This window comes from Carcharhinus amblyrhynchos, chromosome 8, assembly GCF_965287045.1.
Source record: "Carcharhinus amblyrhynchos chromosome 8, sCarAmb.v2.hapA, whole genome shotgun sequence".
NCBI lineage: Eukaryota > Metazoa > Chordata > Chondrichthyes > Carcharhiniformes > Carcharhinidae > Carcharhinus > Carcharhinus amblyrhynchos.
The window spans coordinates 29002712-29022027 of record NC_137331.1 but is presented as its reverse complement, the minus strand read 5'-3'; the positions used below and the strand labels follow the sequence as shown (position 1 = coordinate 29022027).

Sequence of the window (19316 nt, the reverse complement as noted above, 5' to 3'; positions counted from 1 at the left end):
AGATGTTGAAATCTAAACTCAATAAAAAATCTGGAATTAAAAGTCTAACTATGACCAGTATCAATTGTCATTAAAGCCCATCTAGTTCACTAATGCCCTTTAGGGAAGGAAATCTGCCTACATGTGACACCAGGCGAGCTAAGGATGTGGTTGACTCTTGAATATCCTCTGAAATGGTGTAGCGAGCCAGTCAGTTCAAGGGTAATTAGGGATGGACAACAAATGTGAACCTTGCCAGCAACGCCCATGTCCCATGAACAAATAAAAAAAATCAGAATACATAGCTCACATATCCAGGAGTCGATGTGGGCGATGTATGATGTGTGAGCAAGATTTAATTGTGGAATTGATGCTTCAGAACTAAAGGCTTTAGTGTTAAAGCAATGATTAATGATATATATACAAATTGGAACAGACAGAATAGACCCTAGACCAATCCAAGCAATTGATCAATTGTATGATAGTTTTGCTGCTGCTGCCTCTGGAATTGATCTCTTTACATACACCTTTTTAGGTCATTGTATTGTGACGTTGCAACGTGTTTTTAGCATGTAACCGTTATCTGTTGAGTGACCAACAGTGCAGAATTCAGCCCATCGAGTCTGCACTTACAACAATCCCACCCGGGCCTCATCTCCATAACTCCACACCCCTCCATAACCTCACTAATCCCTCTAACCTGCGCATCCCAGGACACTAAGGGACAATTTACCATGACCAATGCACCTAACCCACACATCTTTGGACCGTGATTCTATGAATAACTATGTGACTGTACACAGCGTGGTGGCACAGTAGTTAGCACTGCTGTTTCACAGTGCCAGGGACCCAGGTTCGATTCCCGGCTTGGGTCACTGTGCGGAGTTCCTTCGTTCTCCCTGTGTCTGAGTGGGTTTTCTCCAAGTGCTCCAGTTTCCCCTCTCATTCGGAAAGACGTGCTGGTTAGGTGTATTGACCTGAACAGGTGCCGGACTGTGACAACTCGGGGAATTTCACAGTAACTTCATTGCAGTATTAATGTAAGCCTTACTTATGAAAGGCTAATAAAGAAATAAACTTTAACTGCTGAGCCTTTTTGACCCGGGGTATGTGCCCTCACACTCAATTGCCTCTGTTTCCTGCCTCGACACTCCATAGGGTCCAGCCCGAGCACGTGGCCCTCAGGGAACGCCCCCTTAAATGAGCCACACTGGCAGAGATGCAATCAGTTTGGTTCAATCTGAGACAGTAGCCAGGGAAACAGGAATCAGCGTTAATAACATTGACCCCATTTAGACATTTAAAAGCTGAAGTTTCACTCCAAGAAAATTTCCAATTCCACAAAATCCGACTGGGGAGGAAGTGACCCCGTCACAGATGGATTTTCAGGCCATAGGAATGTAAAACCGTTCTTGTCACATCCTTGGAACAAAACAGTTGATTCCTACAATACCAGGGCTTACTGTCCTTGTCTCCAGTATATTTTAGATAAGTAGTCAGAGAAAAGGTGGAACAGCAGCTTTTTCTTGACTATCGCTTTGAAGATTCTGCCCCCCACCCCACCCCCCATTCTGGCAAAAATTGATCTAATCCAATACACTGGCCCACACGTGTGGTGGGCAGATAGTGTCTGGGCGGACTGGCCCACTATAAATTGGAGGGATTGTGCTTTGATGCTGTTGCCCTTCCTTTCCGATGTGTGTTTGGGCTCATGTGCTGCAGCTGGGATCTTGCTGTGCATGCGCAGTTAGAATTGACTTGCAAGATCCATTAAGGAATGGCCAGGTGCAGTCTGCTGTCCTGCTCTGCACACTTTCCTTGCAGATTTTAAAACCAAAGTAACTTTTTCACTGCTAATTGCACAAAATGTGAATGGCACTGAAGTTCTTTTTGATGATTCCTACTGAGTCTGCACTTTCCCCCCGTTTCTGTGTGGGTTTCCGCTGGGTGCTCCGGTTTCCTCCCACAATCCAAAGATGTGTGGGTTAGGTGTATTGGCCATGCTAAATTATCCATTAGTGTCTTGGGATATGTAGGTTAGGATTAGCTGGGTAAGTATGTGGGGTTACGGGGACAGGACTAGGTGGGATTGTGGTCGGTGCAAACTTGATGGGCCAAATGGCCTCCTTCTGCACTATAGGGATTCTATGATTCTATGAATCATAGTTGTGAATTTATCGCCATAAAACTCTTGACCTGGGATTCTCCGGTGCCTCTGTGAATGAATGGAGTTTTGGCTGGAATTCCAAATTCTCCGTTCTCACTCGCAACCGGGCAGCCACGGATGAGACTGGAGATTCCCACCCTTTGCTATACGAAGAACCAACTTTAGTTAAATATGTTTATTCCTGAAGTTAATTGAAAGATTGGATGAACACTTGGAAAGGAGTTTTATGTCCCTGCTGCAGGGAAAATGCGATGAACTGTTCAAAAGTCTGGCGGGATTGGAAAATCTCTGGCCAGAAGGGCTGGAAAATTCCGCCTGTGGAGTGTGAAACAATAGAAAGAGAAAATGTGGCAGAGTACAAGGTGAGCTGTAATCCATTTTCATCCCTGTAATCTTACAATTTGGTGTAGTTCACAGCATTACATTGCAATCTGTACACTAAGACCATTGATGATCTCTTCCATTGAAAATTGGGCCTAAACCAAAGAGGATGGGAGAACAGCTGTTGGTTTAAGTTAAGCAATTTGATAACCATTCCTCAATCCTGAAGGATTGAAGGATCGATAACTATTCCTCAATCCTGAAGGATCGATAACTATTCCTCAATCCTGAAGGATTGAAGGATCGATAACTATTCCTCAATCCTGAAGGATCGATAACCATTCCTCAATCCTGAAGGATCGATAACCATTCCTCAATCCTGAAGGATTGAAGGATCGATGACTATTCCTCAATCCTGAAGGATCGATAACTATTCCTCAATCCTGAAGGATTGAAGGATCGATAACTATTCCTCAATCCTGAAGGATTGAAGGATCGATAACCATTCCTCAATCCTGAAGGATCGATAACCATTCCTCAATCCTGAAGGATTGAAGGATCGATGACTATTCCTCAATCCTGAAGGATCGATGACTATTCCTCAATCCTGAAGGATCGATAACCATTCCTCAATCCTGAAGGATTGAAGGATCGATAACCATTCCTCAATCCTGAAGGATTGAAGGATCGATGACTATTCCTCAATCCTGAAGAATCGATAACTATTCCTCAATCCTGAAGTTTTTCCTATCTGAACCCTTTTGGTTAATTCGAGCCACATTCACACGGCACATTCACAGCTCCAGAGACCTGGGTTCGATTCCTGGCTTGGGTCACAGTCTGTGTGGAGTTTGCACATTCTCCTCGTGTTTACGCCTGTTCCTCTGGGTGATCCAGTTTCCTCCCACAGTCCAAAGAGGTGCAGGTTAGGTTGACTGGCCATGCTAAAAATTGCCCCTTAGTGACCTGAGATGCATATTAGAGGGGTTAGCGGGTAAATATGTAGGGATATGGGGCTAGGGCCTGGGTGGGATTGTGGTCTGTGCAGACTTGATGGGCCAGATGGCCTCTTTCTGCACTGTGGAGTTTTTATGTTCTGTGTAAAACTTGCAGCCTATAAGACACACCATTACCTTCTGAGTCTGCCATTATCTCATTCTGACCTCTTGCCCATCCCTGATTTCAATTGCTCCAATATTGGTTACTGTGCCTACAGTTGCCTATGTCATAAACTCTGAAATTTCCTCCTTAAGCCTCTCTGACTCTCCCTTGCTTTCTCCTGGGAGGTGCTCTTTAAAACCTACCTCTTTGACCTACCGGTCTTTCATCTGACCGCGTATCACTGTATGTGGCTCGGTATTCTATTATCATTTTATAGCTGTCCCGTGAAGCTGCATGGGATTTGTCATTCATGGTGCTATATAATCCTAAGTTGTTGTTGTTGACAGCAGGCACATTAGTGTGAAAGATTTGATGCATTGTTTCCAGGAGGGAACGCACCTTGAGCAGAATTCAGATGCTAAACTTTCACATTCCAACAAGTCCAAGATGTGTGATGCTGAATCAGAAAGCGCACACCCGAAAATGATTCATATCCAAAACCAAACCACTACAAATTTAAGAACCATATCTGACACATTGGCTGCAAAACAAATCACAAATTCTACTTCCTCCTCTTTACCATGCCTTACACTTGTTGTTTGAACGCACAAGAAAATGTGAAACTGTTGGGGGCTTTATTTGATTTGTTGGTGGGTGCTCTCAGCAGCTTCCATCTTCCTTCACACTATCATTAACATTTCCTCTGTCTTGTGCCCTGAACATCTTTGTTGCAATCTCGTCTGCCTCCCACCTATCACTGATTGTGTAGTCTCCTCGACCCCCTCTTGGACTGCAGATAATCCATCACATTTCACCCTCTCCTTAGCTCTGAAGTAGTCAAACAGACTCGAAACATTAACTCTGTTTCTCTCTCCACAGCTGCTGCCAGACCTGATGAGTTTTTCCATCATCTTCTGTTTGTATTTCTTTAACGTAGGTTTATTCACATAACCCACCCAATGCGAAATGAGTACTGGTCTCAAGTGGTCTTGTATGCCTGAAAATGGAATGTCAGTTCAGACCAGAACTCTTACTTCCCACAGCTACAGACTCCCTTCTCCTCCCCCCCACACAGATAGAATCCAGTTCTTATATAGACTTCAGATCAATGCCTGAACCTGTCCCCGGTTAATAATAGCTGCTGTCACTGACAAATAGAGCACGTACTTCACTGTAACGGGATTGCGACATTAAAATCCACACGTGCATGCACGTCCACACAATGAATGCATATGCACATGCACGCGCATACAACACACACATAAATACACGTGCACACAAACGCGTACATACACCCCCCACACGCGTGCACACATACATGTGCACCCTCATAGACACACATGCGTGTACATGCATACTCATACAGGTGTGCAGACACACGCATACATACACACACACACACACACACACACACACACACACACACACACGCATGTATCTTGTCTATCTATGCTTGTTAGCTGCAAACAATTAGGAGATACAGACCCAGCATTTCATGGTATGGATTGATCCAAATTCATTGGATAAATTACTCTGCAAAAGAAAGCTTTCTGTGCTTTTATGGGTGAGTCAGTGCCAAGTTATAATGCCAAGAGGCAGTGGGCATATGCTTTTGTTTAAATTTCTAAATAAAGCTAGCATGTAATTGTGAGCCCTTTATCAGAGACCACACTTTACGAAAGAAAATGCAGCTGAACAAACTAATGTTGTGCTTTCCCGCTGTGGACCTTTCACACTGCTGCCCCCGTATCTGGGGGGGCCAGGGCCATGGGGGTCACTGTCGACTGACAAAAATCAACCAGCCACATGGCACTGGGGTTAGAATGCCAAGGAGAAGCTATTGTGTGCGGTGAAGCAAAAATCCGTTCCACCAAATAGATGAAAGTAAATAGTGTATGGTTAAGATATGGATCATGTGATGTGATTGATTTTAATTTGCCGTCTCCCAAATTCAATCAGCAGAACATTTCAAACAGCTGTTTTTATTCATTCTAGACAAATACAGGAGGACACAGTCAAACGATGCCCAGACTTCAACCTTTTACCCAATCTGCTTTTAAATACTCAGAAAACAATCCAACTTTGCTCTGTCAGTCACATATAAGATCAAACCATGAACTCAATCTTACAATGTCAGCTACAGTCAGGGAACTACTTAACTCCAATCCTGTTCACTCATCAATATAAGGGGCACCCCTTGCTTTTCAGTCTTGTTAGTCAGATACACACGTGGGCAAGCATGCTACGAGTGTTGGACTGTTAATTACGTAAGTGTAATGACTTCAATCAAGCCATTGAGGTTGGCCTTTTGGAATATGAATTCCCTGATTAAGGATCCAATTGATGGGCCAATCAAGGAGTCTTTTCCTTGTATTTAACCGGGAATGTCAGTTCCTCTGACACCCCCGGAGGTAGTTTGCTAACTGCTAGCACTCTGTGTACTGCTGTTAGAATTTGTAAATAAAGGGATTTTGGTGAAGGAACTGCTGCCTCCGCAGACTTATTACAGTAAGTGAGCATGCTTCTCATCCTGGATATGCAGCTCAAACAGCACTCACAACTCCCCACCGCTCAGCACAACTTGATTGCCACCCCATCCACCACTTTAAACACTCACTCTCTCTCTCTCTCTCCAGCATTGACACACTGTACCTGTATCATTTACAAGCTGCACTGCAGCAACTGGCCCAAGGTTCCTTTGTCAGCATCTCCGAAACGCCAGGCCTCTTCCAGCCAGCAGAAAAAAGCAGCAAACACTTGGGTGCACCCACCATCTGCGAGTTCTCCTTCAAGTCACACGCACCACCCTGACTTGGAAATATCGCACCGTTCCTTCACTGTTGTTGAACTCTCTCTTTAACAGCATTGCAGCTCAACCCACACCACAGGGACTACAACGGTTCAAGAAGACAGCTCACCACCATCTTTCCCAGGACAATTAGGGATGGGTGATCAATCACATGCACATGCGCACACTCATGCATGTGCATACACATATACATGCACACACGCGCACACAGATGTACACCCATACACACACATGCGCACACCCATACACACACACACCCACACACCCACATACACCCACACCCAAACACACACATCCACATATGCACCTTGGAACCAGCACCAACATTGCATGGATAAATTTTTAAAAATTGGATTTGTCAGTCAAATTCTCATGTCTAAATGATCAAAGGCTGCAGGTTTGATCGATACATCCATAATTAGAAATATGATCTACTATCTAAGTGTGGCACAGTGTCTGGCACTGCTACCTCACAGCACCAGGGACATAGGTTCAATTCCCGGCTTGAGTCACTGCCTGTGTGGAGTTTGCGCATTCTTCTCGTGTCTTCACGGGTTTCCTTTGGGTGCTCCAGTTTCCTCCCACAGTCCGCAAGGTATATCAGGGAGCATTAGGTGTACTGTCCATGCTAAATTCTCCCTCAGTGTACCCAAACAGATGCTAGAGTGCGCCAACTCAGGGATTTTCACAGTAACTTCATTGTAGTGTTAATGTAAGCCTACTTGTGACTAATAAATAAACTTAACTACAAAATTCCCCGATATTGCATGGCAGGGATATTGTGCATGCTCAAATGTTTCTGACTGTCCGTAGTATGCAACTCACATGGTCTTAATGTTTAATTCCCCAGACCAGGAGAGATGAGTAGAAAAGTAGCTGCTTTGCTCTTTAAAAACAAACCCAACCCAATGGAAATTTTTTAAAACAACCTTTTTTTAAAAAAAAACTGGATGGAAAATTGAATCAGTGTTTGGGGTGTACCATGGGGCAAACCTGCCTTCACCAACAGTCATAACTGGTCCTTAGTGAATGTTAATATTTCATGTGATAGGCTGGAGTGCAGTGTATAGTGAAATAGATTGCAGCATATAAATATTGCAGAGGTCAGTAAGGGCATATGGAGCTAAACATATTGTGCAGGGAGTGGCGAGCGAGTCAGATACTATATTCATGGCTTAAGGACGGGGTCTAGCTGGACGCTGCTTTAAATACGTCCCACTTCCTAAACTGTCACTTAATATCCTCATGTAATCATGTGTACTCATGTAATTAAACATGCCGCTAAATACTTTATTTCAGGCAACAGTGTTCCAGCAGTTTCTGTTTGCGTTTCAGATCCCAGCATCCTCAGTAATTTTACTTTCGTATAAATTTGCCTTGGCAGCACGGTGGCACAGTGGTTAACGTGGCTGCCTCACAGCACCAGGAACCCGGGTTCAATTCCTGGCCTCGGGTCACTGTCTGTGTGGAGTTTGCACGTTCGCTGTGTACCTGCATGGGTTTCCTCCGGGTGCTCCGGTTTCCTCCCATGCTCCACAGATGTCTGGGTTAGATTGATCGGTCGTGTTAAATTGGCCATAGTGTTGGGGGATTAGCAGGGTAAATGAGGGTTACGGGAATAGGGCCTGGGTGGGATTGTGGTCTGTACAGATTCAATGGGCCGAATAGCCTCCTTCTGCACTGTACGATTCTTTATTGTCATTTGATGGTAGGTCCATTGCAGAACTGTTTTCCCCAGGGGTACAAAATGTTTCTGATAACCTGGAATTCGACTCTGTTACCTGCTATCTTGCTGGGTGTATCAGGGAGCATTGAACCTAGTGCTGAATCTATTCATACAGACTTGTTATGACTTGAATGCAACATGTAACCTACAAAATGAAATGATGTAAAGTTTGTTATTACGCCAAATTAAAACTCTGAGTGTTAGCTGCAGTTGAGCCTTCAGGATCAGTTTAAAATTGTTTGCGCACTTTTCAATCCTCCCAGCAATCCTTTGCCACTTGCTGACAACCTTCCGTTTACTCCTGTCCTGTTGTTAAAATCAGTACAGTTACTGGGGTGGGGAAACTATTGTATTTGTTCTGTGGGGGAGGGAAACACTTTTTAACAGGTTTGGATGAAATTAGAACAAAGAACAGTAACAGTACAGGAACAGGCCCTTCGGCCCACCAAGTTTGTGCCGACACAGATGCCCCTCTAATCTAATATTTTCTTGCCTCTCCGTGGTCCATATCCCTCTATTCCCCGCCTATTCAGGTATCTATCCAGATGCCTCTTAAGTGTTGTTATTGACAACGCTTCCACCAATGTTTAACCAGTGTTTAAAGCTGCGATGCTTTAACAAAGGCATTAGCGGAATTGATATAAATGAGCTCACACCTCTTGGTGAAATACCAGTCAGAGAATGTGCTTGCGAACGTGTTACTAATTTCTTGTGCTGAGATATCAACTCAAAGAAGTGCCTCAGGCCAAGCCTGACTTGTATAGATGTGGCTCTGACAAAGGGCCATCCAGACTTGAAGGCCAGAATTTTACCAGCATCCCCACCCTGATTCTGGGCGCGGGCGAGGCTCGGAGAGCGGCATTCTCCTTTGGCCTTGGGTGAGATCATACGAACCTCAGACAGACTTGCCGGTGAAATGTTAGCTCTATTCTCTCTCCACAAATGCTGTCAGCCCTGCTGAGATTTTCCGGCATTTTCTGCTTCAGATTCCAGCGTGCGCAATAATTTTGTGTTTATATAAATTTGCCCTGGCTTTATTGTCATTTGATTGTAGGTCCATCACAGAACTATTTTCCCCAAGAATATGGGAGGTTTCAGAGATCCTGGAAATCGACCCTTTTATCTGCTATCTTGCTGGATATGTCACGGAGCTCTGAATCCAGTGCTGAATCTACTCATGCAGACTTGTTCTGTTAAGACTTGAATATTGTAATGGAAGACCTTGCCCAGTGTCTGGTCAGGCTAATGATAACTTTTAAAAATGTGAGGATACCCAAGGCCAGAACAAACTGGGGCCCCCCAGCGCTCATTCTTGTTTGCTCTCCCTTACCCTGCTTTTGACATCTTAGCAAGGAATTGACTGCTGGCCTCCGAGGTACCACCCTGTTCAGAATACAGCAATAGCACCAGAATCAGTGCTGTGCTCAAAATATAGGTTTCTGGTATGTTCCGACATTGTTAACCTTTTCAATGTATGTTGCTAGGGTGACAGGGCGGCACAGTGGTGGGCAATACGGTGGCACAGTGGTTAGCACTGCTGCCTCACAGCAGCAGGGACCTGGGTTCAATTCCGGCCTCAGGTCACTGGCTGTGTGGAGTTTGCATTTTCTCCCCATGTCTGCGTGGACTTCCTCCGGGTGCTCCTGTTTCCTCCCATACTTCAAAGATGTGCAGGTTCGTTTATTTAATAGTGTCAGAAGTAGGCTGACATTAACACTGCAGTGAAGTTACTGTGAAAATCTCTGAATCACCACACTCTGATGCCTCTTTGGGTACACTGAGGGAGAATTTAGCATGGTCAATGTATCTTACCACCTGTCTTTTGGACTATAGGAGGAAACTGGAGGAAACCCACGCAGGTATGGAGAGAATGTGCAGACTTCTCCAGGAATCAAACTGGGGTCCCTAGACCTGTGAGGCAGCAGTGCTAACCACTGTGTGACCATTGCCACCCAAGTGTATTGGCCATGCTCAATTGCCTCTTAGTGCCAGGGGGATTAGCACAGTAAATACGCAGGGCTTTGGGGATACGGCCTGGGTGGGATTATTGTCAGTGTAGGCTCGATGGGCTGAATGGCCTCCTTTTGCACTGTACAGATTCTATTCAATGATTCGTCTCCATTAACCAACTGCTTCACACGGTAGATTTTTGATGGTTGTCCCACAATTATTATTTCCTTCAACTTCCTTTTCTTTATGCAGTATTGATTGAATGTATTAAGCTGGTCAGTAACTACCATGCGATAATTTGCTGGCAGTACGCGATTTATAACCTCATCTCATCCCAGGGATCAGGTGGCATTGCTGAACAGTCACTTGTTCGATTCGTGAATTGCTGTGTAGTCAGTTGGCAGTATCAGTTCTCGGAATAGACCTTTCGCGGAAATTGACTCTTCTATATGTCATTTTACAAGTTAATCTGATACAGCAAGTGTCAATTGTATAACATTGTTAAAGAAAAAGCAACAAAAGGATTGCTAACTCCATAATGTGGAACATACACATTTGGGTAAGTGCTGAGGAAAATAGACCACTTAATCTTGCATATATTGCCAAACTTATCATTTAACTGAGTGACTGTTATTTGAAGGGCTTTTCCTCAGGTCTAAGGGGTTTACTCTGATTCAGCTGCTGCTACTGAGTTGCTTCAAGTCCTACAGTACATAGAACATAGAATCCCTACAGAGCAGAAACAGGCCCTTCGGCCCATCGAGTCCGCACCGACCACAATCCCACCCAGGCCCCACCCCCCCCCCCCCCCCATATCCTGACACATTTACCTGCTAATCCCTCTAACCTACTCAACCCAGGACACTGAGGGGCAATTTTAGCATGGCCAATTAACCTAACCCACACATCTTTGGACTGTGGGAGGAAACCGGAGGAAACCCACGCAGACACGAGGAGAATGTGCAAACTCCACACAGGCAGTGACCCAAGCCGGGAATCGAACCCAGGTCCCTGGAGCTGTGAAGCAGAGGTGCTAACCACTGTGCTACCGTGCCGCCCAACTTTTTGAGTTCATGCCCACCATGCTGCTGTAACTTGCTGAACTCTGGATTGTACACCAGTACACAGCCGCTTGCTCAACTTTATTTGGTACGTCCCAGACAGAAATCCCCTTCTTCCTCTATTGAACTCCATTTCTCTACTACTTCTGGACATTAATGACCTCTAAATTCATCACTGTGAGACTGTTGAACTAAAGTGATCCCAGTTCCTTGTCCCCCTCTTACATTCTTTGTTTCCTGCTCTCTGACTGGGAATAACCAATAGTCATCTCTTCCATGTACCACCCGAATACTCAATTGTTAACAATCCCTGAATGTTGCTTTAGCTGCCGTACAGGTGTAAGAACATAAGAACGAGGAGCAAATGTAGGCAATTTAGCCCCTTGAGCCTGCTCTGCCATTTAATACGATCATGGCCGATTGTGTCTCTGCCTCAACTCCACTTTCCTGTCTGTTCTCCATAACCCTTCAACCAATTACTAACTATCTATCTCCTCCTTAAGTTTACTCAATGTCCCAGCATCTACCGTGCTGTTGGACAGTGAATTCCACAGATTCACAACCCTTTGAGAGAAGTAGTTTCTCCTCGTTCTGTTTTGAAGCTGCTATTCCTTATCCTAAAATATGACCTTTGTTCTAGATTTCCCCCATACGAGGAAATATCCTCTCCATGTCTATTTGGTCAATCCCCATTAGCATCTTATATACCTCAGATCTCCCAACAACATTTCAATAATAAACTTTATCATAGATACAGTGAAGAAGGAGGCCATTCTGCCCATCAAGTGCACCAATTCTCTGACAGAGCATCTTGCCCAGGCCCTATCCCCGTAGCTCCTGGTGTTTACCCCACTAACCTACGCATCTTGGGAAACTAAGGGGCAATTTAGCATGGCCAATCCACCTAACCTGCACAGCTTTGGACTGTGGGAGGAAACCGGAGCAGACACAGGGGAATGTGCAAACTCCACACAGACAGTTGCTCGAAGCTGGAATCGAACCTGGGTCCCTGGTGCTGCGAGGCAGCAGTGCTAACCATTGTGCTGCAGGAAGAACAGTACTAAGGAATTGTTAACAACTGGGGGTGTGTGTAAGAGATAGAAGGAATGACTATTGAGGAAGGGAGGTTAGTGCATTGAGTATTGAAGGAATTCTGCAAGAAGGCCGCCCCAGTGCCTTTCTTCTTGACAGTTCGAGCAGGTGGCTTTCTTATCCCATTCCTGTCCTTCCTATTCATTGACCTTAAAGCTTTACTGTCTGGGGGAACTGCAGGCAGCTGTAGAGCTTTCAGTGTGAGTCATAGCTTCAAAGGACAATGATAAAAGATCCTAAGGAAAATACCAGCAAGAAGTTTAAATAGGATTAAAACTACAAGTGGCAGTCGGGTTTTGTTTTCAGGTTTGCTAGTTAGTAGCTATCCTTTATCAGAGATGTATGAAGAGTTACAACTGTTAACAAATGATCCTATGTTATGACTAAAAGGAGCCCTTAAAGGCCCCATAATGAGTCAGAGTTAGTGATATAATAACCGACCAATTGTATCTCCATAAATCTAATATTCACCAGATGGAAACAAGGTTTGAATAATAGATTTGGTTGGAAAACAAATGTCAGAAAACTGATTCATCCTTCAATTCACATGTTTCACTCTTAATTTTCATAGAAACTTGGCGACTAACACTTGGAAAGAGAGCATCGCCTCAAAAAAGCTATGCCTAACCCTACAGTATCGTAAGCGTGAACATAAAAGGTAGAGGAGCTTTGGGTGAAAGTGGATTTGAGCAAATGTAACCGTTTCCTTGATCTATCAAGTCACTTTGCTGAACTCCACTGATGCTCACTGATATAACTCCGCCATCTCTAAAAGCAGTTTAGCTGAGTTTTTTTCATTGTGTTTGGACAGGATGTAGTGTCACACAGAAAGATCCAAGTCATGAGATGAGGGTGGGGGTGCTCTGAATTTTGGTTTAGCTGAGGAGGTGGGCAAGGTGGTAACTTTGCATCCATGGGTGGCGCTCTGGTTTTCCAAGACCTTCCCACTCCCAGGGATTTGGGAAGAGCTGGAGGGCGACAGGTCCTGAATACTAGTCCCCCACTCAAATGTGGCCTTACCTGAGGGTGCTCTCCTGACCCTGAATTGGATTCTTAATCCGGCACATGGGATAGCTGTCACGTTACGAGGCTATCTGTGAAACCATGGGTGGCCTTCCAGTAGCAGAGCAAGTACGTGTTGGAGCAAGAGGCTCCAATCTGCTTGAAAAATGCTACGCCAAAAACATGCTTCAACTGCACTGCGGCACTTCCCTTTCCGTTAGGAATTCTTTCCTCCTGATACTTGGAGGCTCTAACCAGACTCTAATTAGTATCCAGCAATCAAACAAAGCAGCCCCCTGATTTCTCCATTTAGTTTGGCCGCTCCATTTCCTACAGTGGGGCTGGCATCTGTTGGTGAAGCACAACCTTAGAATCAGGTTCCTCCCTGCCATTTTCAAGTGAATAGGCCTTTAGTTGTATTGATGCTTTAGTTGAAGTGAAGGTCTTGGAAAGCAAAAAACTGCGAGACTTCCTATAGTTTGATTTCCGGTGGAGGGGGGAGTTGGTCTCAGGTGAACTCAAACTTGGAACAGGTTGGAAGGAGTCCTTTTCTCATTCCTACAGTATTGGTATTTACTACCTTGGCTGCTTGGATGACTCTCATCAAGTTTGATGGCTTTATCATGGAACAGCTTGTGCTGTTATTTTAAAAGCTTTCACAATGGTCTCCTCACCATGTGACTTGTACAAGGTCAAAGTGCTTTTTTCCAGGAAGGGTTGGCGTGATGATTACATATACTATGTTGTTATTTGACCCAGTGTTAAAATTCACCCAGTCTCATTTGGATGAGTGGCCATCATAATAGGTTGAAAAGTTGAATGGATCCATTCACATTGACTTAACATGCATGAAGTTTTGATGTTGTTTTTGTTCATGGTAAAACAGTTGGGAATGTTACAGCTGTTTCTCTGATGGTCCATCCTTAGACAAAGGGATGTGTATTTTTTTAAGCAAGGCTGTTAATCCCAAATTGAATTAAATACTTGCTTGAGACTCAGGACTGTCAGGAACTCAAAATGCCAAAGATCACATAATTGGCAGTTGCCATTTTAATCTGTTTCTGTTCAAAATTTTCAAGCATTTCCTGGAGGTTCAAAATGTACTGGAACATAATAAAATCATAGAATCCCTATGGTGCGGAAGGAGACCATTCAGCCCAGGAAGCCTGTGCCAACAACAACCCCACCCAAGCCCCACCTCTGTAACCCCACATATTTATCCTGCCAAACCCCCATACAAAGTGTCAACTTAGCACAGCCAATCAACCTAACCTGCCCACCTTTGGAGTGGGAGGAAACCTGAGCATTTGGAAAAAACCCACACAGACACGGGGAGAACATGCAAACTTCACACAGACAGTGACCCGAGACCAGAATTGAACCCAGGTCCCTGGCAGTGTGAGGCAGCTGTGCCAATTAATGTGCCACCGTGCTGCCCATGTCATGACAATATTGTGCAGCCAATTCTAAGTAAGAATTAACATTTGATATAGAGTTATTTTATTTTGATGAATTTATTTTGTGCTGCTTATCCAGATAAACATTCTGCTGAGTGAAAACTCAAGATGGTAGTTGAACCATCTTACTCTCTATATGTGTGTGTGTGTGTGTGTGTGTGTGTGTGTGTGTGTATATTTAGTTAGACGTTCCCTAATTTGGTCATCTTTGATTTCATTGAGAGTCTTGAATTACAGCGTGTCTCAGTTCAATGCATTGAAATGCACCAGGCTTGAATTTTGCTGTATTGTATAAACATGATACACTTGCACTGAATTGTACATAAATGGAATTCACCCCTAAAAATTGTTTACTGCATATAATACAACATATGGTAGATTTTTTTAATCTAGTACATTGCCCGCTTCATGTGGTGGGCGGTGTGACCTGATGGTCGGGTTCCTGGAGGTGGCAGGCAATGTGCTATCTTGCATCCCCTTCAACTAACTATTATAGTCTGTGCTTAACATGGCAACAAATTACTCAAATGTTAGTTCTCAAATGTCTTTGACACTTGCCATGCAGTAAGGGTGCTTTTCCTTCTGCAACAGAAGATATTTGAAGTCAATAGAAAATTTTGTTCCAAGCTTTCTAAAGTAATGTCACATTCATAGCTCTTAGTGAGGGTTTGCTCTACATTATCTATGGAAAGGCAAGGAAAGATTGCAATGGATGTTTACAGCAAGATGGGAGATAATGGCCTGGTGGTATTATTGCTAGACTATTAATCTTCTATGGATGCAGGTTTGAATCCTGTCACGGCAGATGGTGAAATTTGTATTCAATAAAAAGAAATCTGGAATTGAGAATCTACTGATGACCATGAAGCCATTGTCGGAAAAACCCATCTGGGAAACTAATGCCCTTTAGGGAAGGAAATCTGCCGTCCTTACCTCATCTGGCATACATCTGACTCCAGAGCCACAGTAAAGTGGTTTACTCTCAAGTGCTTTCCAAGGGCAAATAGAGATGTGCAATAAATGCTGGCCAGCCAGCGATGCCCATGTCCCATGAATGAATAATAAAAAAACTAACTTGGAAAAATATATATATCTTAAGAGGAAGAGGGTGGTTCAGCGCAACATGGCTACCTTTATGGCAGATACAAGTAATACTATAATTCAAAATCAGCAATTGGCAGCATAATTAAATATAGCAGCAATGGATTGCTCGGTAGAAGATAAAGCACCAGAGATACAAAGTGAAGGGGAAGAACTAACAAATTCGATACAAGTTTTAAAAAATGGTAATGGGGAATTTTAGTAGCCAAATCTCCTGGATCCAAAATTGATAACTCAAGCTAGTAAAAGAAGTGGGTGAAAAATTGTTAAGGCGTTAGTCAATCTTGATTCTGGAATTGTGGTGTTAGATTGCAAAATGGCCAAGAAGGAGAGAGCTAAATGAGAATGTTATAGGATATTAATAGAGGGGAAATTAACATGAGCTGTGACTTGTGACAATTATGAAAGGATAACTGAAAATCAGTATGAGTTTGTGTAGCGCAAACGGACAATGACAGGAATAAGAAGGTGGGCAAATAACTTGTATTTTATAATAATTATTGATCATGCAAGTACAGCCCATTTAGCCACCTCCACCATTCACTACAGCCCTATTTGGTCTTTGGCTTCAATTCCACTTTCCCTTCCAGGCCCCATTTACCTCAATTCTCTGAGGAACCAGAAATCTGCCTATCTGAATCTTAAATATATTCAGCGATGGATCATCCATAATGATCTGGGGTAGAGAATTCCAAAGATTCACAACCCTTTGGGTGAAATACCTGCCATGCCAACTCGCCCAGTATCCACCATGGGCAGACCTCAGGATCAGTACAGAGATGAGATGGAATAAAATTGCATATAGTTCAAAGTGTCTATTGCAGACTTCACTGTATGGGAAAAAAAACAATCTTATTCATAAAAATAATTTACTACATTTGCTTCCTTTCAAGCAGGTAAAACCCTATAACGACAAATTTCATTTAAGTGCATAATCCTTTATAACAACGAGAATCACAATTCATAATTCCACATTTAAGAAACTATAGCCAGTTATAGCTGCAGTATGTCATTTTCAAACTTAACATGGAATTCGATAATATTATGGTCACTATTTTCCAGTAGGTCATTTGCAATGGCATTACTAATAAACCTTGCTTTGTTATGCAATATTAGATCAAGGATAGCTTTATTCCTTGTTGGTCCCTTAGTGGATCAGGAAACTGTCGCAAAAGCATTCAATAAACTAATCCTCTAGACTATCCTAGCCAACTTGATTGTCCCAGTCTATATGAAGATTAAAATTTTCTAGTAGTTGATAATGAATGCTTTTTAAAGCATCTCTGTAAAAAAAAACTGGCAATTTAAAAAAAAATCTCCTGAATTTTATGACTGTCATCCAGGCTCAAAACGTTGGCTCTGTTCTCTGTCCACAGATGCTGTCAGACCTGCTGAGATTTTCCAGTGTTTTCTGTTTTTATTACATTATGTGCGTTTGATTCTTCTGTGATAATAATGATGAACTTTCTCCTGGCTGTGCTTACTTGCTAAATATAGCACAAGAAAGATTTGACAAATCTGTCTCATTAATGCAGCATCTCTTTAACATCTAGCAAGGCATCAGGACTGAGGTGATTGTGAAAGAAACCTTCTTGCTAATACTCAAGAACTCTCTCAAATAAAGGTCTTGCTATGGATTTCAACCAGGATATTAACTTACTTTCACCCTTCAGTTATTGACTGACCCCTTGTGTATTTTGAATATTTTTTGATTCTATTTCTAGCGTGTATTTCAATGTATGTTTTTTTAAACTTTGACATTGTGCAGTTTGCTAATGGGGAATATCGTTTTCCTTGGCAGATCGGACTGGCTCCTGCTCTACTGTGGCTTAAATCAAGGGTTCTTTTGGAATTGCTGCACAGCTGAAGGCCTTTGAGTTCGAGATGGGGAAGCAAAACAGCAAGCTACGGCCTGAGGTGATGCAGGATTTGCTGGACAGCACAGATTTCACAGAGCACGAGATCCAAGAGTGGTACAAGGGCTTCCTCAGGGATTGTCCCAGCGGGAATTTATCAATGGAAGAGTTCAAGAAAATTTACGGGAACTTCTTTCCCTATGGGGACGCTTCCAAATTTGCCGAGCATGTTTTTCGCACTTTTGATGCCAATGGGGACGGGACAATAGATTTCCGGGAGTTTATCATTGCACTGAGTGTCACATCGCGAGGCAAGCTGGAACAAAAGCTAAAGTGGGCATTCAGCATGTACGATCTAGACGGAAATGGATATATCAGCAAGTCAGAAATGTTAGAGATTGTCCAGGTAATGCCCTTCAATGCTTTGAATTTATTATATATTACAACATACAATTACAACGTTTGATGGGGAGGCAATGGCATATGGTATTGTCACTGGACTAATAATCCAGAGACCCAGGTCAGGATCTGGGGACACGGGTTCGAATCCCATCACGGCATCTGGTAACATTTGAATTTGAAATCTGGAATTAAAAGTCTAACGAGGACTATGAAACCGTTGTTGGAAAAATCCATCTGTTTCGCCAATGTCCTTTAGGGAAGGATATTTGCACTCTTTGTCTGGCCTGGCCTACAGGTGACTCCAGAGCCACAGCAACATGGTTCATTCTTAAATGCCCTCAGAAATGAAGGGCAATTATGGGTAGGCAATAAAGTGACACCCACATCCCATAAATGAATAATGATGTGGATTCCATTTCTTATGTTCTTTGTCTCCACTTATGGCGATAAGTTGGGTTTAGACTCTGAGTTTAAAATAGCCACATTATTGTGCTCGAAATCACTGTGCCCTGTGTGCCGAATGAAGACATTAGGTGAAGTGATTGGAAGTTAATTTGCCCATATGGATGTCACAGAGCAAAAGATTCAGGCAAGGCACACATACTTTCTCATTATTGATTTCTCTGCAGTGCCGTTTTATCATAAATCATACAATCTTCGAATCTACAGTGCACAAGGAGGCCATCTGGCCCATCGAGCCTACACCAACAACAATCCCACCCAGGCCCTATCCCCACAATCCCACATATTTACCCTCCTAATCCCCCTGACACTAGGGGACAATTTAGCACGGCCAATCAACCTAACCCACACATCTTTGGCTGTGGCAGAGACCAGAGCACCCGGAGAAAACCCACACAGACACAGGGCAAACGGGCAAACTCCACACAGACAGTGACCCAAGGCCAGGACTGAACCCGGGTCCCTGGCAGTGTGAGGTAATAGTGCTAACCATCGTGCCACCGTGCCTGATGATGTTTAATTGGACAGGGAGTATTACTCATGCATAGCCACAATTTCAAAAATAAAACAACAAAGGCTCCAATTAATCTGTCAGGCGATCCAAACTGTTACAGTTTAATTCATTAATGAAGTGAAGTATGTGACCCATAGCAATATGTATTAGGCTCCGATCAATAGGCTCACTACAGCATCCAGTCTGGGACCTTGTCTGGGCAGCTTGTTCCAGAGCGGCATGGTAGCACAGTGGTAGGGCGGCACAGTATCACAGCGGTTAGCACTGCTGCTTCACAGCTCCAGGGTCCTGGCTTCGATTCCCGGCTTGGGTCACT

General features: G+C 43.6%; 1 protein-coding gene across 6 annotated transcripts in view; it reads left to right on the top strand.

Moving 5' to 3' along the window:
- Positions 1-19316, top strand: part of LOC145346490 (neurocalcin-delta) — a 268140-nt gene that overhangs the window by 205919 nt on the left and 42905 nt on the right. For all 6 annotated transcript variants that reach the window (XM_080193816.1, XM_080193813.1, XM_080193815.1 and 3 more), the window contains one exon: positions 17568-18028. In XM_080193816.1, the coding sequence (XP_080049942.1) occupies positions 17651-18028 (378 nt within the window). In that variant the 5' untranslated portion in view covers positions 17568-17650. The remainder of the gene's footprint in view (positions 1-17567; positions 18029-19316) is intronic.